Source organism: Crocuta crocuta, unplaced genomic scaffold, assembly GCF_008692635.1.
Source record: "Crocuta crocuta isolate KB4526 unplaced genomic scaffold, BGI_CrCroc_1.0 scaffold84, whole genome shotgun sequence".
Classification (NCBI taxonomy): Eukaryota; Metazoa; Chordata; class Mammalia; order Carnivora; family Hyaenidae; genus Crocuta; species Crocuta crocuta.
In genome coordinates, this window is record NW_027530213.1 from 1232337 (window position 1) to 1255691 (window position 23355).

At 44.2% G+C, this 23355-nt stretch overlaps 1 protein-coding gene across 4 annotated transcripts in view; it reads right to left on the minus strand.

Moving 5' to 3' along the window:
* Positions 1-23355, minus strand: part of IGSF5 (immunoglobulin superfamily member 5) — a 45024-nt gene that overhangs the window by 14771 nt on the left and 6898 nt on the right. For 3 of the 4 annotated variants that reach the window (XM_077765425.1, XM_077765426.1, XM_077765427.1), the window contains 4 exons: positions 19457-19774; positions 13771-14070; positions 3186-3326; positions 174-198 (listed from right to left, as the gene is read on the minus strand). In XM_077765425.1, the coding sequence (XP_077621551.1) occupies positions 174-198; positions 3186-3326; positions 13771-14070; positions 19457-19774 (784 nt within the window). The remainder of the gene's footprint in view (positions 1-173; positions 199-3185; positions 3327-13770; positions 14071-19456; positions 19775-23355) is intronic. The other variant, XM_077765428.1, reaches the window with a different exon arrangement.

The following is a 23355-nucleotide window of genomic DNA, read 5'->3' on the forward strand; positions in this document are numbered from 1 at the left end:
TTGTGTTTGGCATATGTGTTTTTCAGAGTTGTCTACTTTCAGTACTTAATTTTGAATAACTTAATCCTGAAACACCACAGTTGTGTGTGTGTGAGTAGTGGTAGAGTTGGTGTTTAGTTGCTTTTCATTTGTTTATTTTTCTTTTCAGAAAAGTGATATGATTTCAAACTTACCTTATTTCTCTTTGATAACTAGATTCTGAAAAAAAAGGAACAAAATCACATTAGCAAAATCAAGATAGTTATTCCAAAAATAAGATATCATCAATTTTTATAGACCCCCCTGATTTTAAATGCATTGCTAAGTATTTGTGACCCATTAGGTATTATTAAGTTCCCCCACACTGAATTACCAAATAACTTTCAAGCATAATGGAAGTAGAATTCACTATTAACTATCATAAACATAGATAATGCCTAGGTACCTGTAGTATAGTAGGTACCTAATAAGTATATAGTGAATTTTGATTTTGACTAGCAAGATTACAAAGACTCCATTCACCAGGAAGAGGAATTCTGGATTCCCAGGCCCTACTGTCATTTATTCAGTACTTACTGTGTGTCAGCACTTACTTCATTTAATCATTACAACCCAATAGGTGGTATTAGAGTCATCATATTATTAACAAACTAGACACTATCATATTGTATAGCCATACTTTAACAAATGAGGAATTACATTGCTTAAGCACTGTATTTACTTAATTTTAAGATTCATTTTCAATCAATATGTACCAAAGGTATCAATGCATGGAGTTGGACTCCCCCCCCTCCCCGAGCTGTCATTAAATTGTTAATGTTTTTAACCAAAGGATTCTTGGACTGGAGGGAACATAGAACCTGAAAGTAGAGAGAAACATAGCCATACTCCAGTCCCCAATCATCTGTCTCAAAAGCCAGTGTTCTTTGCAACTCTGCTGTCCTGTCTAGGCCTTCTACTCATCACACTTTACTGAGATCTAAAAAATATTCATTTTCCTTATTTTTAGAGAATATTCTCACTTACTTCCAGTTGTAATAATATCTGCCAATTCACACCCTAAATTGGACATCAGAAGCAATCTTATTTGAATTGAAAGAGAGAGATACAATGTCACTACTGTTCCCATGGGGGATAGGCTCTTGGCTTCTTTGTTCTATTAGCAGAAAAAATCCAAAGGCCTTCAGGCCACACTTAGTGGGGTCTTCAGCTCTCTTCAGTCAGTCCCCATAACCAGTCAGATCACTGAGAATTCTCCAGGCATCAGCAAAGCAAGTGCCAGGAAAAACCTCTGAAGAAACTTGATGTTTACTATTTTTAAGCATGGAAATGTCATGGCCTTCACTGCATACTTTACATTTATGTCAAGGTGAAGTGTAGTGTCCATTGTGAGTCCCACCCAATGGGGTGGGCTCTGTAAGGTTGCCACAAGCCCTGCTCATAGCTCTTACCTGGACCTGTTATGAACCAGAGGAATAAAAACAGCTCACTCCTACATGAGATTTTCATCTCAAAGTTAGGTAAAAGATAAAATCTAGGGTGGAGGGGCACCTGGATGGCTCAGTCGGTTAAGCGTCCAACTTCCACCCAGGTCATGATCTCATGGTTTGTGGCTTCCATGTCAGGCTCTGTGCTGACAGCCAGAGCCTGGAGCCTGCTTTGGATTCTGTGTCTCCCTCTCTCTCTGCTCCTCCCCTGCTCGCACTCTGTCTCTCTTTCTCTCTCAAAATAAAATAAAACATTAAAAAAATTTTAATCTAGAGTGGAAAAAGTTTAATGTATCACTGCATTTTATCCTCATAACCAATCTATAAGATGGCACTTTTTCCCATCTTGTAAATGAGAATGCCAAGAATCAGACAGGCCCCTTGTTGCACATCTTACCTGGGCCACCAACCATCACAGCCTTCTTACTAGGCTATATGGAACAGGCAAAAAACAGCTTAGGAGAAGCAGGAATCCAAATAACCAGAATGTTCCTCCCACAACACCACAGTAGCTAATGTTGAAAATAGTAATCTGAAGACACTGAACAATCCTGGTCACTTCCAAATTAAATTTTAAGCTATCCAATCATTTTCATTTAAAAGCCGGTGTATTTTACTTGAGTAATCTGTTTGTGGCATGTAGGGTAACTCCCCAGTAAAAGCAAATTCCCATCAAATCTGGGCCAGCAGAGGCTTACTACTTTTCATGTTGTTTCCTAGAGAATAAAGTTGTATCACAGAATTAATTCCCAATCCTGAACCAAATCCATAAAGGGGCTAAGGCTAGACAATTAGCTTAGATAAGGCTTAACTATGCACTTTATATAGAATATCTAAGAGAGATAGTCCATATAAGATAATTAACACAGTGTCTAGCACACCCAGAAAAAGTGCTCATCGAATGGAAATTATTACTAATAACATTTTAAATACAATGAAACTGACGCACAGCTGAATATCAGAAGTCTGATTTTAAGAAAAATAGCTTAACTGTAGAGAATATTCAAATAAGTGTAGGTGAGGTTTTATGAGACAAAGAAAGGTGAGGCTGGACACGCACATTCAGCACTTAGAAAGTCCTGGGCCCCTCACATGACAAAGATCCTTTGATTTCTGCAGTCACAAATGGCTGAACCCCTTGACAAGCCCACCCTAATGTTGGTGAGCCCACTGCAATGTGAAGCCCGACCCCCAAACAAGGCCACTGCTCTCATGTATCTTGGAGTCCTCAAAAGACTTCATTCAGAAGAAATGTGTAATTATTTTTATTAAGTTTATTTGTATTATTTTTATTGACATACTTTCTTTTTCTTCCCACCACTGCATCAACACTCGCCTCACAATTCAGGATTGCACAAAATGGGAAATCATCTTTTCATGTGCTCCAATAGGTAGGCATTATTCTAGATAAAAGCACAGCATCTAAATGCCGGATTACAATGCCCTTCTATCCTTGCAAATAAGCATGGAACTCAAATACTGTCTCTTCACCCTCTCAAAAGTGTGAAGATCTCAGTCTTCCCGGGAGGGGTTATGGCTGGCCCCAAAGGAATGTATTCCTTCTTCATAAAATCCTTTGCTTCTCTGAAGCCCACTTCCAAATAAAGTGCACTCCAAAGGCCAAAGCACCTTATGAAAGAGCTAAGGAGCTAATGATCTACAAGTGTTTGTACCAAACGTTCAAAAAGATACACAAATCTATATGAACAAAAAAATTACCTTTTTTCTCTCTCCTGGAGACACAACAACAGCAGATTATTACAATCAGAACAATTATCAGGATCAAAAGCAATGACAATGATACTGCAGGCAGAATTATGGCCCAGGTAGGCAATGTTGTACCTGCTTTATCAATGCTGCCTATAAAGTCGAAAGGAGAAAAAAAATTATTTAGTGATGTTTGCTACTGTATAGGGTTTGTAATCGCTATTTCTGCCACCCTGTTTAGATTTTGTTTGTTTAGTTAGATTTTGTTTTCCGATAATATTATAACCATTTGGCCATTAAAGCTGGGTGTCAAAGGCCAACTTCTCTTCACTGTGCTCGGATAGTCAATACTCTACAGGATCTTCATTACAATACTTACTGCTGCCAATAAGTACTTGCTGAGTAACACAGCCCCAGTATTTGTCAGTTAGTGTCTCTACCATTCCTGGAAAGTAGAGCAGGCAGCGCAGGGAGACGGCTCCCAGGTTGGAGGAGTGATTTCCTCTCTCCAACACCCTTTATTTAGCCAAGGAATATTTACTGAGCAGCTACTGCTGGATAAAACTGCAAGACCAGCATTTGGTTCTCCCTTCCATGTTCCCACCCATCAAGGGTCCAGAGCCCAGAAAAAATGAGGACAAACTGAAGAAGAGTCATGTCTAAGGGATTGTACTGCAAGGGTCTTCAGCCCCAGCTCACCCACACCTCGCCCACAGAATTCATTCTTCATCTGTTCATTGCTGTTTTCCATGGCTCTTTGAGAGCCACCGTCCTTTTTTTCCCTTTTTTTTTTCTTTTTACAAATAGTTTATTGTCAAGTTGCTTTCCATATAACACCCAGTGCTCATCCCCACAAGTGCCCTCCTCCATGCCCGTCTCCCCCCTCACCCCCCCACCCATCAGTCCTCAGTTTGTTCTCAGCATTCAAGAGTCTCTCATGGTTTGCCTCCCTCCCTCTCCCCCACTATTTCCCCCCTTCTTCTCCCCCACGGTCCTCCTTTAAGTTCCTCCTAATCCTCCTATACGTGCAAACATATGGTATTTGTCCTTCTCTATGTGACTTGTTTCGCTCAGCATAACACCCGCAAGGTCCATCCATGTTGCTACACGTGGCCAGATGTCATTCTTTCTCACTCCCATGGAGTATTCCATCGTATAGATAAACCACATCTTCTTGATCCATTCGTCCGTTGATGGACACTTAGGCTCTTTCCATGTTTTGGCTACTGTGGAGAGTGCTGCTATGAACATTGGGGTCCATGTGCCCCTATGCATCAGCACTCCTGGATCCCTTGTACCCAAGGGATTCCTAGCAGCGCTATTGCTGGGTCATAGGGGAGTTCTATTGTTAACTTTTTGAGGAACCTCCACACTGTTTTCCGGAGGGGCTGCACCAGTTTACATTCCCACCAACAGTGTAGGAGGGCGCCTGTTTCTCCACATCCTCGCCAGCATCTAGAGTTCGTTGATTTGCTCATTTTAGCCACTCTAACTGAGAGCCACTGTCCTTAATGTCTGCTTTGCTCTCTCATTGCATCCAATAGTCATGGATTTGGGAAAGAGAATGGATAGGCAAGGCAGTGGCAGCAGAGAGTGAAAGGAAGTAGGAGAGAAGGGAAGAGAGAAGAGAAAGCCATTTTGATGTAGTCCAGCCCTGTCTTAGCCTAAGCTGTCCAACACACTTCATACAGTTATCTAAACTCAAATTAAATTAAGCAGAATTATATACAATTAAATACTCAGCACCTCAGTCACACTGGCCACATTTCAAGTGCTCCATTCTCACAGGTGCAGAACATGGCCCTCATCACAGGAAATCCCATTGGACTGCACCGAGCAGCCACGGGCTTTGAAGAACTGTACCCATGTTCTGAAGAGAGCTCTTACCCACATTGCATTTCCTTCTCCTGAATCACATTGAGGTCAAACCACATTTAAGTCAATCTGTTCAAATGTGAATTGCTCTTCAATAAAGTCTGTCACTCAACCCTGAGTGTTTGGTTGGATTCTCATTGTAAATGAATGCTATTTTATTAAATGCAAGTCATTAGGAAAATATTAAAACAATAACTTCCTATGAAGGAAGATAGGGTTTGTTTTTAAATCAACTGACTTTCCAGTACTTTGGAACCAGAGGTTATAGTGGGAAAACAGCTCTTGGGTGTTTTTATTTAGTGTTTTCCATGAAAGTTGACCTTGAAATCATAATTTGCTAATCCTGTGTCAAAGTTAAATGCTCAGAGTACCTTGCAGGAATGGTTAAGATGATCACTAATGCCCTAGTTTCTACAATCATCAACCATCTGGATTCTGACTCATGGACAAGTAAGGATTCCACTGCAAAATAATGCATGGACTGATCTCAAAGCACATGCTAAAATTCAGAGAACCCTGTGCTTTGAAGAATTACATAATACAAAAAGGCGCTTGTCTTCTGTTCTCTGTGCAAAGCCTCTCCGCATTACCTGTGATCAGTTTTGTAATTTCCTTTTTCTTATACATCTCCCATTCATTGCCACCATGAATGTTTGTGAAATTGACTGCTTTCACTTCCAGTTCTTCTTACACATCTACTACTATCTAAACTAAACTTAGTCCCCTCAAGGTCAAGGACTGTGTCTTATTTTTCTTATACCCCAAGCACCTGGTACATATTGGGCATATTGGATGGATGGATAGGTGGATGGATGGATGGATGGATGGATGGATGGATGGATGGATGGATGGATAGATAATGGATCCCCACATCATCCACCATTTTTCTGAAATGAACTGAGACAGATAGAGATAGAAAAGAGTTCCCCAGAAAAGGTAGAGTTGGTAGGGTCAGAATTCTACCCTTCCCATACCACCCCTCCTCAGCCCCAGAATTGGAGCTTTAAAATAAACAAGTCTCTTCCCATCCAAAGAGTAGCACAGGTTGTCCACTTGCTGCACAGAGAGCAGAATCCCAGGCATCACCTGGACCTCTTGCTGCACATGCAAATACAGAGCCCGCCTCCAGTGGTGCCAAGTCAGGGGGTCTGGAATGGCATCCCAGGTGACTCTGATACAGGTGGTTGTGACTCACACTTTTTGAAAATACCAAAATGGAAACACTTCCTAAGCAACTTGCCACACGACAGGATGCTCCAGCTAATGGATGTGATACAAGTAATAATAATAATAATAATAAGTCCAAAACCACATGTATGATAATCACAGTCTAGAGTTTAAACTCAGAACACCATAAGGAAGCTTTGCAATTGACAAAGAGCTTTGGGCTTCATGTCAGTGGATCCAGTGAAATCTCATGGCCACTATTTATTTGTATTCCTTCTGATGACTGGCTCACTCATCCACAATTCCTGCTCCCATCCTCCCAGACTGGTCAGAGACTCAGGATGCATGTCAAAGTGCTGAGAACACTGTAGGATGCAACACACACGTTCAAGATTGCTGATGTCATCCTAAATCGGTATGATGAACTTTTTACCAATTTAAGTTTGCAGATACGAGAAGCTTTCATAAGGGAGCCAGCTGAGGTTAAACATTTAAGACGTGGATCAAGATTCAAGAGGTGGGTGGGGCACCTGGGTGGCTCAGTCAGTTAAGCATCTGAGACTCTTGATCTCAACTCAGGTCTTGATCTCACGGTGGTTAGTGCAAGCCCTGTGTTCAAGCTCCGTGTCCAGCGTGGAGCCTCCTTAAAAGAATCAAGAGATAGGCTTGAAATTCACACTGGTAAAGTCGACACACATTTGTTGACTTCCTCAAACATTCCGTATCAGGGCGTTTTCCTCCCCTGATGGAGAAAATGATCAGTCTGCCAAGCCTCTGTTAACCAAGTCTTGACCTGAGAACCTTTCCTCTGATCTAGCACTGAAATAGCTGCTTATCCCCCAGGAAGGACTTATTTAAAGGAAGAGAAGGGCTACCCTTCTGGCTACTGTGATCTCACTCATTTTCTCTCATCTCTTACTTTAACCACTGTGCTCAGCCCCAAGCGCTCACCAAAACAGGAACTGCTATCAGGAGCTACATGGCTTGTTCTTTCACTCCCTATTTGCTGTGACCACACTCCACTGGGGTCAAATCTCCCCTGGGGTTCCACACTGAGCAAAGACTTACGTTCTCACTCTACTCCAGTAAAGCCCCCCAGACAGCATGGTATGTGCACCATGAGGAGGTGTAATTTGGTACTGCAACTACACAGAAGAACTTTTCTTATTTGAATAATAATTTTTGATTTATCATATATGACATACCTATGAATGCACACATGCATATATATATCATAGAGACCTTAGTGTAACGCTTTTTAAATGAATACATTTACAGTGGATTGAAAGAAAAATAGGGGCACCTGGGTGGCTCAGTGGGTTAAGCGTCAGACTTCGGCTCAGGTCATGATCTCACGTTTGTGAGTTCGAGCCCCACGTCGGGCTCTGTGCTGACAGCTCAGAGCCTGAAGCCTGCCTCGGATTCTGTGTCTCTTCTCTCTGCCCCTCCCCAGCTTTCTCTCTCCCTCTCTGTCTCTCAAAAATAACTAAACATTAAAAAAAATTTGTAAAGAAAGAAAAATACATGATAGTCACCTATTGATGAAAAGCATGACAGTGGACAGAAAGCACAGAATCTTGGAATGACCTTGTCCGTAATTCTTCACTGTACAGGTAAGGCGCTTAGAACAAAGAGGCTCAGCGAACTGGACAAGAGCTCAGACAGGAGAAAACCTGGTGCTGTGACTCTGGTCTTTCTATTCTTGTTGTGTGTCCAATCTGGAATATCTTCTGGGAAGATACAGCCCAGGTCTTCCAGGAAATGGGGAGTTCAGGTGGGCGCTGGTCCCTGACTTATGTCCTAGCATAGAATGTGGACATAATAGGCTCAAGGGGAACAGCAGAGCTGCTGGAAAGGATGCACATGTGTACCTAGCGACCAAGGAAGATGATGTCCAAGTTCAACACCGCTTGCCCTGCTCCCTGTGTTCCCTCACACAGCTGTGCACGTCACAGCCACAATCCTGAACTTACCATACACCTTATATCTCAGCTTCAAGACTGTGCTTTTCTGATCTGCGCAGGAAAGGAAAAGAGTTCTTCCCAGACGCTCTCACAGAAATGCTCAGAGTTTTAAAAGGGCACATAGAATTTCTCAAGAACAATTGGATCAATACAAAATGTCACTAGCGGCATGTGCCAAGCGTGCTCCTCTGCTGACTGGAAGGGACGCAGGAGATCTCTGAATCAATGAGACAAGTGATAAAAGCCCTCCCCTCTCCTGCCCTGTGGGCTCTGTGGCAGGGACTGTCCTGAGTGCTTGAGACATTTAAACCTGGTGACTTCTCACACCGAAAACAATCCCATGAGGTAAATATTATTATCATCTCTCTTTTATAGATGAGAACATTGAGGCACAGAGAGGCTAAGTAACTTACCTGAAGTCACACAGTAAGGAGGCAGGAAAGATGGGAATCTGAGCCCAGGCTCTCTGGTCTGTGTGGATAATAGCACCTGATGAAGCTGGCTCAGGAAGCAAGACTTCCAAGATTTCCCTGTTCAGTAGCTCCCAGTTCTGCCTGCCCAGTAAACTGGGAGCTTTCTTAAAAATGTCTGTTTCCAGGCTCCACACAAACCAATTACATCGGAACCTCTGGGATGGGCGCTACGCACCACCATGTGTATTAAAGCTCCTGGACACCAAGGGGCAGCCAGGAGGGGGAACTTCCGCCCTATGCTTCTGCCCCTCATTTCACAGGCAAGAAAACTGAGCTCCAGAAGTCAGTGATTTGCCCAGAGTCACACAGCCAGAGCCAGAGCTGTGACCCAGGACTGCCACTCCCCGGACTCGGTCGGCCAGCCGTCGAAACCGTCACTCCCCACAAAACTGAGGTTATAACCAGGAATCACTACACTCCACCAGGTGAGGCTCTGTCCCAACAATGTTTCTTTGTTGGAACGCTTCACAGTCTGAACACGAGCAAGAAAACAGAGCAAACCAGGCAGCTGGGCGCACAGAGGGCTGACTGATTATCAGAAGGGGGTACATGAGAGGGGCTCTCACTTTCCGCTGTCTGTAGGTCTGCAATGCCTGATGTTAGTGTTGCTTTTGGAATCAAGAAAATCGATATTTAAAAAAAAAACACTGGCAGTACCCTTTCCAGGATGCTTCTCTTTCAAAACTCAGTGAGTGTTTGGCTTGAACCAACTACAGGCTTCCTAAACTGCCATTGTTATTCTTGCCACGACTTACAGGGACTATTCCAGAAATGAAGACCCCTTGCACTTTTAGGAGGAAATGGGGGTGGGGGGCATGACTGATGCTTATCGATTCCTGGAGATGCCTGCCCAGCACAAGCTTGCGGGTTCTGGGCTCTCCGGACCGCTGGCTGTGTTCCTGGAAATCCCCCAGGCACCAGCAGCCGTGGCTGTAATGAGGTCTTCAGCTGCTAAAACTTGCATAAAATACACAACACACAGCCAGCCACCAGCTGCTCTGGATCTTGATGAATAATTTAGAAACAAATTACCCTTTTCCAAATGAGTCCAATAAAGTAAGACTCATTGCAAGGCACACGCTGTGCTTCCCTATGAGACGGTGGGGACTCCAGCTGCCTTCATTAAGGCTGCTAACTCCGCCGGTCCGAGCCTACGAGGCACTCAGCTGAATTAAACCTGATCAACGGAAATTAAGTGCCCCTTGCCCTTCCCTACAAAAGAAAAGCCTTGCAGGCAAGCGAATCTCTAAAAACCATTTCTATGGGGTATGATCAATCAGACCAGAGCTGTTACCTTGTTAAGATGTGCAGTTTCTACAGCCGATTCCATTCCATTTCGTGATAATGGAACTTTTTTTTTTAATCTTCCCTTCCAAAACCTGGACCCTACTTTATCATGTTTAAATAGCTTGAAAACAAGCTGGACTGGCTCCTTGGAGAAATGGCTGGTTCCAGGTAGAATGGGGGAAATGCAAAGGGACTTCGGAACATCATTCTATTGCGCCGACTGTTCAAAAACTAGGGCCATGTCAAAAAGGACACTGGAGCCTGCTGGTAAGGATTCCCACTAGCCAAATCCAGAGCAACCTGACCATGGCAATGAATTATGACAGGAGCAGACTTTAGTGTATCGGATAAAAAGGAGTATTGTGTCAGCATTACATTTCCTAATTGCCAGGGACATCACGTGTGGTTAAGTAGAATGCCTTTGTTCTTATGATACACACACCAAGGTATTTAGATATTTATGTAACATAAGCTCTCAAATGGTTCAGCAGAAAGAAAAAGCTGAGAAAGAGAGAGAGAAACAGGATAAAATATTAATATTTGTTTCTAGGTGAAGGCACGGGGTAGTCATTATACTGGTCTTGCAACTTTTTTAAAGGTTTTAGTTTTTAAAAATAATAAGCTGGAGACAGAAAAGCAAGCTGGGTTTGAATTCTAGCCTTATCTTCTTACATCGTCTTAGAAGAGAATAAGCCAAATTTCCTTGAATTTAATAAGCTAAAATAAATTAATCTTGACTTAAAATCAGAGAAATACAGATTTCAGTGTCCTTCGCCCTCAAAAGCATTGATATTCAGCAGATCCAGGTCAGAGATCTGCCGGCCCTGGATCCCCTTTCCCAGTGGCAACAACTGGCTGGCACTTGTAGAGCTGTTCCATGTGGACAGAGCATCATGTCTGGTTCCCAATGGGCCACTCCGCTCCATCTTCTACTTGACACATGTTTTCACTCATGCTTTCTTTCCTGTTGTCTGCCTGGTCTCTGAGAGCATCTGAATCAGAGACAAGAGGCAAATTCTTAGCAACGGGGGGACAAGCTTGTGCTCATTGCACCAAGGACCAATCCCAGCAGTGCAAAGCACAGAATTGTTGGTACTGACCACAGGTTAGGCTCTGACTGGCTTTTTATAGGTTCACAGAGACGTTGTCTGTGATGGGTTGACTGTGTCCCCCTAAAATTCATATGTTAAAGTACTAGACCCCAATATTCCCAGAATGTGACCTTACTTGAAAACAGAGTATTGCAGATGTAATTTAGTTAAGATGAGGTTATACTGGATAGGCTAGGCCCCATAGTCCAACATGAGTGGTGTCCTTATAAAAAAAGGGAAACTTAGGGGCATCTGGGTGACTCAGTTGGTTGAGCATCTGGCTCTTGGTTTTGGCTCAAGTCATGATCTCACAGTTCATGGATTCAAGCCCTGCATCAGGCTCTGTGCTGACAGTGTGGAGCCTGCTTGGAATTCTCTTTCTCTCTGTCTCCTTCTCTCTCTCTCTCTCAAAATAAATAAATTTTTTTAAAAATTTAAAAGGGAAATTTGGACACAGACAAGCACACACAGAGAGCGTCCTGTGAAGATGAAAACAGAGGTCGAGTTGATGACTCTACAAGCCAAGAAACACCAAAGACCACCAGCAAATACCAGAAGTTAAGAGAGAGGCCTAGAGATCATTCTCTGAAAGCCCTTGGGAAGAACCAGCTCTACCAACACCTTGATCTCAGACATACAGCCTCCAGAGCTGTGACATAACACATTTCTCTGGTATAAGCCACCCACTTTGTGGAACACCATTATGGAAGCCGTAGGACACTCCCCCAAGTGGCTGCCCATGTGCCCACACAAGTGAAATGCAGAGCTGACAGGTGAGCAGATTCTGGAGACAGACCAGCAAGGCCATCTCTGCCATTTCCTAGTTCTGAGGACACAGGCAAATTCCAAACCAGACTGTGTCCCTGTCACCTTGCCTCTGCACCAGAAGTAATAACAGAATCCACTCATAGGCCTGCTGTGCATGTTAATTTGGTTAACATCTGAGAAGCACTTAAAACAGAGCCTTTACTTGGCAAATGCTGTGTTTCTTCTTCTCCCTCTTCCCCTTCTTCCTCTTCCTCCTCTTCCTCCTTCTCTTCTTCCTCTTCTTCCTCATCTTCCTCTTCCTCCTCCTCTTCTTCTTCCTCTTCTTCCTCATCTTCTTCCTCCTTTTCCTCTCTTCTTCCTCTTCTTCCTCCTCTTCTTCATCCCCTTCTCTCCTTCCTTTTTCTCTTTTTCCTCTTCTGCCTCTTCTTCCTCCTCTTCCTCCTCCTCTTCCTCCTCTTCTTCATCCCCTTCCTCTCCTTTCTTTTTCTCTTTTTCCTCTTCTTCCTCCTCTTCTTCCTCCTCTTCCTCCTCTTCTCCCTCTTCTTCCTCCCCCTCTTCCTTTTCTTTTCTTCCTGCTCTTTCTCCGATTGCTCTTCCTCGTCTTCTCCTTCTTCCTCTTCTTCATCACCGATCTTGCTGTGGCTATAGCTCTGTTCTGAAGTTTGGAAGATCTTAAGTAAAGGTGTTTTTGTAATGGGAAACTCTGTGGACCAAGAGAGAACCCTTACCTGGCCTCTGGGCCCTGCTCCGCCCAGCCAGAACATAGCACCTCTCTAGGCCTCCCTTTCTGCCCTCTTTGGCAAAACAAAGGACTGAAAGTGGATCTCCAGTACCTGGTCCCATGTTTTCTTCTTGGCCCAGGCTGAGCCAGAGGTTAAGCAGGCTCTGGTATGCCAAGGACCCTACAGCAGGCTCTCTTGGGACGGGCATGGAGGAGGGCACATATGGGGATGAGCACTGGGTGTTGTATGGTAGCCAATCTGACAATAAACTATATTAAAACTCAATCAATAAAAAATCAATCAATAAATAAAAACTAAAAAAAATTTAAATTTATGTCATTTAGTTGAGTTTTAAAAAACATAAGATCTGGTGCCTTCAAATACACTGTGGATTTGCTGGGGGCGGGGAGGGAATGAAAGAAACCATATTCTACTAAGACTGGAAGGAATCCAAGTGGACCTAACACCCTCCTCAAATACTAGAAGAGTTTGCCTCATACTGGTCAAGAGGATGGGATCAAACTGGAACAGATAAAAGCTACAGAGAAACACTGACTTCAAGTATTTACCCCTGAACCTGACGTGTTTTGTGATAAATAATGGTTTCTATAAGTAAGTAGAAAATAAAGACACTTGGGGCACCTGGGTGGCTCAGTCAATTAAGTGTCTGAGATTCAGCCTAGGTCATGATCTCATGGTTGTGAGTTCAAGCCCCGCGTCGGGCTCTGTGCTGACAGCTCGGAGCCTGGAGCTGCTTTGGATCCTGTGTCTCCCTCTCTCTCTCTGCTCCTTCCCTGCTCGTGCTCTGTCTCTCTCTGTCTCTCAAAAATAAATAAATGTGGGGTGCCTCAGTGGCTCAGTCGGTTAAGCGTCCCACTTCAGCTCAAGTCATGATCTCGCAGTTTGTGGGTTTGAGCCCCGCATCAGGCTGTGTGCTGACAGCTCTGAGCCTGCTTCAGATTCTGTGTCTCCCCCTCTCTGTCTCTCCCCTGCTCAAGCTCTGTCTCCCTCTCAGAAATAAACATTTAAAAAAAGAAAGACAGAAAAGAAAGACACTTAAAGATGAAATTCAAAAGCAAGCAGAATTGCAGGGTCATTAAGCTGACACAAATTTGTCTCCATTACCATCCCTACCCAAAATCAAGGGTACACCATACAATTTTCCTAGGCATTGTTGATTAAGAGCACCACATATCAAATATAAGCATGCAACAATTTTTTTAAATATAAACCAAAAGGTCTTCACTTACCCAAAGGAGGCGGAATCACAGTAAGATTCACAATTACAGACTTGTGGGCATTCAGCCCCTTCATGGTGGCCACACAGGTCAAAGTCCCGTTGCCCTGTGGTGTGAGAGTTAGGATGCTCACTGCACTTTGGAGGTCGTCGGGCTCCAGAACGGAATAATAGCTTGAGTGGCTCACGGAAACACCGATCTCCCAGGAAATACCTGGGAGTGGGATCCAGCCCCGTGCGTGGCAAGTCACATTGCAAGGTTTATCCTCGATGGCTACAAGGTCATCTCCGGGAATGAGCAACTCCCCCATAACTAAAGAAGAAAAGAGAAATGCTCCAAAGGGGTGATTTGAAACTCTTTTGGTTTCAAGTTGTCTTTAATTTTCTCTTCAAATCACATTTTCATGAGAGATTATCTTCCCAAGGCCAAATTGGCTGTGTCTGTATCAAGAACATTAACTCAGGTTTGACCTATGTCTTTATTTACACCTGCCAGGTTCATGGAAGAAGGGGGAGACTGTTCGCCAGAGAACATATAATTCCAGAGAAAATGAATAAATAAAAATCAGGATCCAGGAGAATATAAATTCTGTGGGAAGGAGAGGGCAAATGTGCCTTCCAGGGTAGGCTACACAATCACTTAAGTAGAGTTACAAAGTTGTCCTGGGCTCTCCTGGGAGTGAAAGCAAAAAGGGACAAACTTTTACATTCTTTCCATTGTCAGGAGAACGCCTCTCGGAGTCATGGGAGGCAAGTCTCTCCTGGCCTTTGGCCAGTCAGATTCATTTCATTTATTTTGGGGGGGGTCACAGATTTTTAAACATAACTTCCTATGGTATTTCCTTAAAATGTTTTTCCAATTGCAAATGAATTCAAAATCAAATAGAAGATAATTATAAAAATAATTATCCAAAATTATGTACCAGAATATAATACTCAGATAAATTAAAAACCTAATGGTTTTTATGAAGGACCGACCTGCATATGTCAGTGTTCACACTATAAACAACCTATATGAAAATAGGACTCGTGTGTGCTAATATTAATAAAATAACCTGAGGACTGGCTCCAGTAAAGACACGGCCTTGGTGAAACACCCAAACATCCAAATTAAAATATCCTTCCTGATGTATAATATAATGGGAAGAACACTAGACTAAGAATCAAAAATGCAGTTCTCAGGGCGCCTGGGTGGCTCAGTCAGTTAAGCAGACAACTTTGGCCAGGTCATGATCTCAAGGTTCATGAGCTTGAGCCCTGCCTTGGACTCCATGCTGCCAGCCCAGAGCCTGAAACCTGCTTTAGATTCTGTGTCTCCGTCTCCCTCTCTCTGCCCCTCCCCTGCTTGCACTCTCTCTCTCAAAATAAATAAACAAATATTGTTTTTTAAAACCCTCAGTTCTCAGTCCTGGATTTCTTATAAAATTGCCATCACCTGGGACAGGTCACTCTCTGTTTTTTGTTTTTTGTTTTTTTAATATTTTTTAAAATTTATTTCTAGGAGAGAGAGAGAGAGAGATAGCGTGAGCAGGGGAGGGTCAGAGAGAGAGGGAGTCACAGACTGAAACAGGCTCCAGGCTCTGAGCTGGCCGTCAGCACAGAGCCCGACGCAGGGCTCGAACCCACGAACCGCGAGATCATGACCTAAGCGAAAGTCGGACGCCTAACCGACTAAGCCACCCAGGCGCCCCTGTTTTTTAAAGGTCAAATGAAACAATTTGACTAGATCAATGGTTTTCAAATGTTTTTGCTTCAGTCCCTTTAACACTCTTAAAAATCTCTGAGGACTCCAAAGACCTTTACTTATGTTCTGTCAATATTTACTACACTTGAGGGGCACCTGGGTGGCTCAGTTGGTTAAGCATCTGACTCTTGATTTTGGCTCAGGTCGTGATCTCATGGTTCCTAAGTTTGAGGCCAGCATCAGGCTGTACACTGACAGCATGGGGCCTGCTTGGGATTCTCTTTCTCTCCCTCTCTCTCTGCCCCTCCCCTGCTAGCACACTGACTCTCTCTCTCTCTCTCTCAAAATAAATAAATAAACTCTAAAAAATATTTACCATATTTAAAATTAGAATTAAATATTTATTTTAAAATAACAGTGAGAAGTCACTACATGTTACCACAGATTATACCATATTGTTATGAAAAATACCTATATTTTTAACCCAACATAAATTATTGAGAAGAACATCATTGTTTTAGATTTATGCAAATCTCATTTACCTCTGACTGGATTCTCATATCTGCTTCTGCATTCAAGCTGTTGGTATATATTCAATAAATTGCTTTACTGGAGTATATTTTTAAATCTGACCTCACATAGGGGCGCCTGGGTGGCTCAGTCGGTTAAGCATCCAACCTTGGCTCAGGTCATGATCTCACAGTTTGTGAGTCCAAACCCTGCGTCAGGCTCTGTGCTGAGAGCTCGGAGCTCAGAGCCTGCTTTCAATTCTGTGTCTCCCTCTTTCTGCCCCTCCCCCATTCACTCTGTCTCTCAAAAATGAATAACATTTTTTTAAATTTTTAATAAATAAATAAATCTGACATCCTATGGGTATATAGGTGAAACAATGAGAAGTCTTTTCGTATATTCCTTGATGCTGTAACCAACACTTGGCAAGCAGCAGTTTCTTACAGGGTAGCTGCGCTGTGAAAACTGAAACTATATTAAAAGAACTTTCATTCTCTTTGACATTAAAACCCATTTCTCTCTCTGGCACTTTAATTGACCTTTCACTTTTGCATGACTTTGTATCATTATACATCAGTTATTTGGGAAATGCCGGTCAGCTGAATTATGCAGACCTTCCAAAGGATCGTGGAAGGCATCCTGGGCGCAAGTGAAATGAGCGTAGGAAAGGCAACTCACATCTTAGTATTATTACGGAAGCAGTCATGACCTCACAGACCCTGAAAGTTCTAGGGGATGCCCAACGGTTCCCAAACTAGATGAAACTGGATCAGCTCTGAAAGCCCTTTTTACTCTAAAACATTTAATTTCCAGTCATTCCTTTCCTCAATAGTCTCTTGGGAGTGAGTAAAGCATGTTTGCTAACGCAGGGATTTCCCTAAATGCAACAACGAGAGGGAAATGGGTTTGTTCCTTAAGTCTAAAGGGCTTTGTGCTTATTCCTTTTTCTCCGCTCATTGTTTCATTTGGTGGAGAGGTTTAAGACAGAAACTGGAAGGAGCAGTACTGCCTCAATTAATAACGGATGATCTTGAACTCAGGTTTACTGGCCCTCAAAACACAAGAGGTGTAGAATTTGGTGTGTGATTCAATGGGTAGACTAGACAATGGATGGACAAATGAAGCAAGCTGAAGCATTGCCTTTTTCTATACATATTTGTGATTCAACTTTTCCCATTGGCTTTCACAAAACTTACCTAGTAGCACCATGAACACTCTATATACAAAGGTAATGACTGTAACACTCACATAGATCAGGGATGACTCAGGATGGAGTGATGTAAGCTCTCTTTTTCTTGCTATACATGAGGTGGAATAAAATAAATCTTTGAACAATCCACTTTAAATTAAAACGGATATTTCTTCTTTTTTCAGGATTCTTTCCCCTTGAAAGAGATCCTGTTGCTTAGGATCCTGTTGCTTAAGATTTTTTTCTCTAGGAACAAAGTGCCATTCAAACTACTGGAACCCAGGTAATGTGACCAAGTTCAGTCCCCGGTCTATGGGTTCTTTCTGTACAACCTTGGGAAAGAATTTATCATCCCTGATGCTTATTCTTCCGTCTGGTTTAAGTTATTTAATGGGGTCATTAAGTAACAGCCAAGGTCACACAGTTTGCAAGCCTAGCATGCGGGCTCCCACACTTGCATTATGAACCACTAGACCACACTGGCTCCCAACTCCATGTGCAATAAATTAAATCAGACAGGACTTTGGAGTCTTCAAGCCATCCCAGTCACTGTTTCATCTGATCCTCACAGTAAATCTGTGAGATGGGGCAGGGGAGCCTTATCTTCCTTTTAAAGATGAAGAGGTTGGGGGTGCCTGGGTGGCTCAGTCGGTTAAGCATCCGACTTCAGCTCAGTTCATGATCTCGCAGTTTGTGGGTTTGGCCCCGCGTCGGGTTCTGTGCTGACAGCTCAGAGCCTGGAGCCTGCTTTGGATTCTGTGTCTCCTTCTCTGCCTGTCCCCCACTCATGCTCTGTCTCTCTGTCTCAAAAAATAAATAAACTATTAAAAATTAAAAAAAAAAAACACAAAGATGAAGAGGTCGAGCCACCTCAGGAGTCACCAAGTTGGTAACGGGTGAAAGCAAAATCAGAACTCATATCTTTGATTCCATTTTTCCTGTGTTCTTTCCCTTATGCCACAAATTATCATGGTAAGAATCCGGTCATGCAAACTAAACCAATAATCCAAGTAGTCTCATAAAAATCACGATTTTGAAAATATCATTAAACCTTATAAAATTAAAGACACATAAAAGTACAGAGACAACATTTTGGCTAAGTAAAAAAAATAAAAATAAAAAGCCAGTAGAAATAGGTAGACGTGTATTCCTTTCAAATGTTATCAAACTGGATTTGATGTTGGGGCGCCTGGGTGGCTTAGTCGGTTAAGCATCCGACTTTCGCTTAGGTCATGATCTCTCGGTTCGTGGGTTCGAGCCCCGCATCGGGCTCTGTGCTGACTGCCAGTTCAGAGCCTAGAGCCTGTTTCAGTCTGTGACTCCCTCTCTCTCTGGCCCTCCCCTGCTCACGCTGTCTCTCTCTCTCTCCTAGAAATAAATAAACATTAAAAAAAAATTAAAAAAAAAACTGGATTTGATGCAACATTTACACAAATGAAATGTTTGGAAATTTCTCCTAGACAAGCAAATAAAGAGACATAAGAAAAGATTTCAAAATATGATGCGGTTTTCTTAAGAAACGCTGCCACAAAAATGAGGAGCTCAACTAGTTTCAATGCATCTATAAATACCGTATAGCCACATTTTAAGAATTGCAACATGATTAAACTGATAAAGATGTTCTGAATTCTTGCAAAGAATTTCTTTTATTTATTTATTTTTTACTACATAGCATGATTTGGAGCACCTCAAAATTACTTCTAAAAATGAAAAATAAGTTATCCATTCTGATAAATTTTGCATACTCTTTTCTCTAAAACATTTGGTATTTAGTGAACACACACCTTTGACTCCAAAAACCGCTGGGGGCAGGAAAGAGTGAAAAATTGGGAGAATTCAGCCAGAAAGAGGAAAAGAGTAAAGCATGATTCAAAGTGCATACATGACATAAGGCAAAGAAACAGCAGCAAGCATATAAAACACTAGAAAAAAGGCAAAGATCGTCAACTATTCCTAAATCAAAGAGCAGTAGCCACAACTGGCCGCAGGAGACTTTGGGTCTATGTCCACAAAAGCTATCAGTACTGAAATGGATCCAACAGCAAAGTGATAAGACCCGTCTTTAAGAGTCTTCATGAGAGAAAGGGGAAAGGAGAGGAGAGACGGAGGGAAACAGAAAAAAGGGAAGAAAGAGATTCAGTGAGCAAGGGAAGTAAGAGACAATAAATAGCAAAACAATAGGTATTTGTTGGCTCAGAGTACTTCTATGCGTAGCACTCTGACAGCAGACCCGTGATGCAGGGAAGGTCCCCCCAAGCCCCTGGTGTCTGGCCAGCAGACCCCACCTGCTCCCCTCGGAGCCACCTGCACACCCACCTTGCACCGAAAGGAAAGCAGATGCATCACGGTCACTGTTCTGGAGGCTGCACTTGATGTGCCCTGCATCACGGAGCTGCACGTCATGGATTATCATCTCAGAGATGAAGTTGCCGCCCTCTTCGTAGCTCGCAGAGGTAAAGCGGTCGTTGGTGATGATGGGCTCCGAGGGCGTGACGCTCAGAACGACTGTGCCATTCAGAGCCCACATGATGAGCTTCCAGCCCTGCGAGACGGAGCAGTTAAAGCGAGCCTCTGAGCCCTCCAGCACTGTTGCATTCTTGGGACCTTCTAGGATTTGATAGCTGGATCCAGAAGCTGGAAAGCAACCAGTTTTTCAAGGCGGTAAGTGAACAAATCTATGTAAGTCAAAGGTAGAGTTTAACCCTTCTGTATTTCCCAGCCGAGACCTTGGGATGGCCAGTGGCTGGGACTCCGTGTCTTCCTGATCCTAACACCATGTGTCCCCAGTGGACAGGAAGCCACCCAGCCCTCCTTTCCATCCTTTCCCTCCACAGCTCAGAGCACTCCCAGCAAAACTGACCCTCTCCCTCCAGAGAGATGTTACCTTGCATACCTGATTCTTGGCCTGCCCCCAAGAGCTCCCGGCTCTATTATTTAAGACATGTTTTTCACCTTCCCCATGAAATGAGAGTTATCCTCCAAGTAAATTAGGAAGGATCTTTGATTTCCACCTCTGTGTAAATCCCAGGGCTCAGAGGGGAAGGTGGAAAGCAGTTTGTCTTCACAAAGAAAATGGGGACCCCCGCATACTGGGATCACAGCCCAGCACACGCCCCTGCACCCTCAGAGCCCCCAAATGGGGCTATTAGGACAGTGTCTGGGGCTGGAGGATAAACAAGGTTGAGAGAGAAGGAATACAGCTGGAGAGAGACAAAAGTTGCCTCCTGAGTACACAGTCATGGAGTGATAGGTAAGTCAGCTGCCAAGTATCAAAAGAACTGTACTCTTAAGGACCAGAAGAGATATGGGTGGGGAGACAGGTAGACGGATAGGGGAGTGGGCTCCCATAATAATGAAAACAATCAAGAATGCATCTGTCAGCCTGGTAAAAATCTCACCATATCTAGTGTTGGGTTTAACACTCCACCAGGTAGGCAGGTGGCTCAAAAGCACAAGACCACGGACTGTCAGGTGGGGCTCCTGGCTCATGAGGCAAATTATCTCAACCTCTCCATGCCCCACCCCCCTCAGCTGCAAAACAAGGACACTAGTGCCACAGCAGCTTGTTTCAAAAACCAAATATGACAATCTATGTAAAGCCTTTAACGTGACCCTCAAGCACTCGGTAAACATTCATGAGCACATGACCTGCAAGAAGGAATGTGTTGATTTTGTAAGACAAGCCAAAGTGGTGTAGATTTAAGTAGAATCTTTCTTTCACATTTTCTACAACATTCAACCCTTACTTAGCTCCACAGACACACCATGACACCAGTTTTAACTGGAGCAACAACTTCTTTTTCTTTTTTAAATTTATGTATTTATTTTGAGAGAGGGAGAGAGAGTGAAAGCGAGTGGGGGAGGGACAGAGAGAGAAGGAGAGAGAGGATCCCAAGCAGGCTCCGTGCTATCAGTGCAGAGCCCGATGTGGGGCTCGATCTCATGAACCTTGAGATCATGACCTAAACCAAAATCAAGAGTCGGATGCTTAACCGAGCCACCCCAGCGCCCATGTGGAGACAACTTCTAACTGGGTTTCCACGTGGTGGACAGCGAGGGCTCTCCCAGTCACATGAACAGAAGGTCATGATCACTGGAGATGGAGCATGCTTGGCGCTGGAAGAACTCAAGAAAAATCCTGTGTCCATTTAGGACTGATGTTCTAATCATCTTAGAGGAGCTGATTGGCAGCGAGAGTTTTTAAGAGCTTCCCACGTCTGTAATAGTAGTTCAATATAGAATTTGCAAGGCAGAGGGTCGTCTTCCAAATCTCTCATGCCCCTCTTTTCAATACTGGTTGTTTGTTTGTTTGTTTGTTTGTTTTTAATGAAGAAATGAAGAGCAGCGATACCCCAGGACTTGCCATCACGGTGATGAGCTGGGACCCACACTCCCACCTTCCCACTTTTGCCCACTCTTTCCCCTCTGATCTCAGAGTTTACAGCAAAGAGCAGATCACCCCCTGTGCTTTCTCCTCAGTCCTGCCTGTCACATCAGTAAGACTGCAGTGGGTTCCTCTTACCTTCTGCAGCTTTAGGATTCCTGTGGGTCCGCCAGGCAGCCTGCCATATTCACTGAGTGTCCCCAAACCATTGCAGCCACCTCCCCTTCCAACCTCATATGGTCAGGTTGTGAGACGGGACACGGCGGACACGCATTAATACATCAACACGTCGCCTGAGTACCCAGAACGCACGGTCTGCCGCAGGGACGGGTTAATGAGAGAGCAAGAGCTATTGCACAGGTAGTGCCCCAGAGGCAAGCAGCCAGGGTCAAGGTCAAGAAAGGGGTCCTGCAAAGAGACCTGCAGGCTCCAAAGGGGCAGAACTGAGGGAAGGTCAGAATTAACTAAGACTATTCCTGTGTTCGGATAAACATGACTGTTATCCTTTCTTTTGTCACTGGGCATGGTGGGAAAAGAGAGAAAGTGGGACTTTCAAAAACAACTCCTATCGGGTACCCTCCCTTATCCCTGGGCAGGCCTCTCGAATCCAAGGATCCCTTTCATCTGGGATTTTAGAAAAAGAAAAAAGCCTGAGGAAGAAAAGTCAAAAATGATTCCTCAGGGAAAGCCACAGCCTCCGTGCTGACTCGGCTCTTTCCACGAGCCCTGAACTGCATCTTCAGAAGAAGGACAAAAGAAAGGAAATAGCCAAATCTACACCTGAAGAAAGAGACGAGCTGTCCACACTCCACAGCGAGGTAACAGCACTCTCCTCCCACTCCTGACGCAGATTGGTGGGAGTTACGTGGACGGAGCCCAGTGGCTCCGGTGTGGGGAGCGCCAGGGTGGCTGAGACCCAGGCCTGCCCTGCCAGGAGCTGCATCTAAGTGACTCCCACAGAGCACGTAGCCTGTCTGGAACCATGGCTCCCTCACTACCTGGCGCGAGGTAGAGAGATTATTTCCCTCTGGAACACTCTTTGCTCCGAGCCAGCAGACGGCACCTATGACCAAGAATACGTGCGCGCCACACACCTTACTTTGCAGGCGGGAAGTGAGAGGGAGGAAGGCCAAATGGAAACTCTCTGGGTTTGAACCTGACCTCTATCTAAATTAAACAGGAGGCACCAAATCGTCAGCACTCCATTCCCCGGACAGCGCCGTCCCCCGCCGTCTTGGCTACCACCATAGGTAAACTCGCCTTCAGCCTTCCCTCCTGACGCAGAAGCTGGACCCCGATAATGGGAGGTCTCCTTCCCCTCCCTGACGCCTATGAGTCATGGGGTGTGTACCCCTGCCCCGCACAGAACAAATACCAGACAATTGTCAATAAGGCTTTTCACCAAACATGAAACCCCACCTTCCTTCTGCTCCCCTTTCACCCTGTAGAGAGAACAGGCAAATCTGGGGCAGAGCCACAGAAAGATCCGTGTCCGCCCCACCTCCCAGACACTCCCCATGGGCCACCAGCTGTGGGAGTTTATCCATTTGCCAGTTTCTTACTCACACTCACGGTCTCCAATCCTCACGTCCACACCTGCGGCCCCCACCCCGCTTCCTCTCCTGGCCAGGATCCTGCTCCACGAGGTACCTCCACGAACGACTGACTGGCTCTCGGCCAGGACTGAACAACATCTCTTCCACTCACTGCATCTTCCTGGCTGCAAAATGGAAATCTCTCCGACAGTAGCACTTCTGTGCCTCCTATCGGCCATCCGTAAACGGACCCCAAACATGGATCCCACCAGCCTCCTGCGAAGGTTTTTCCTCCG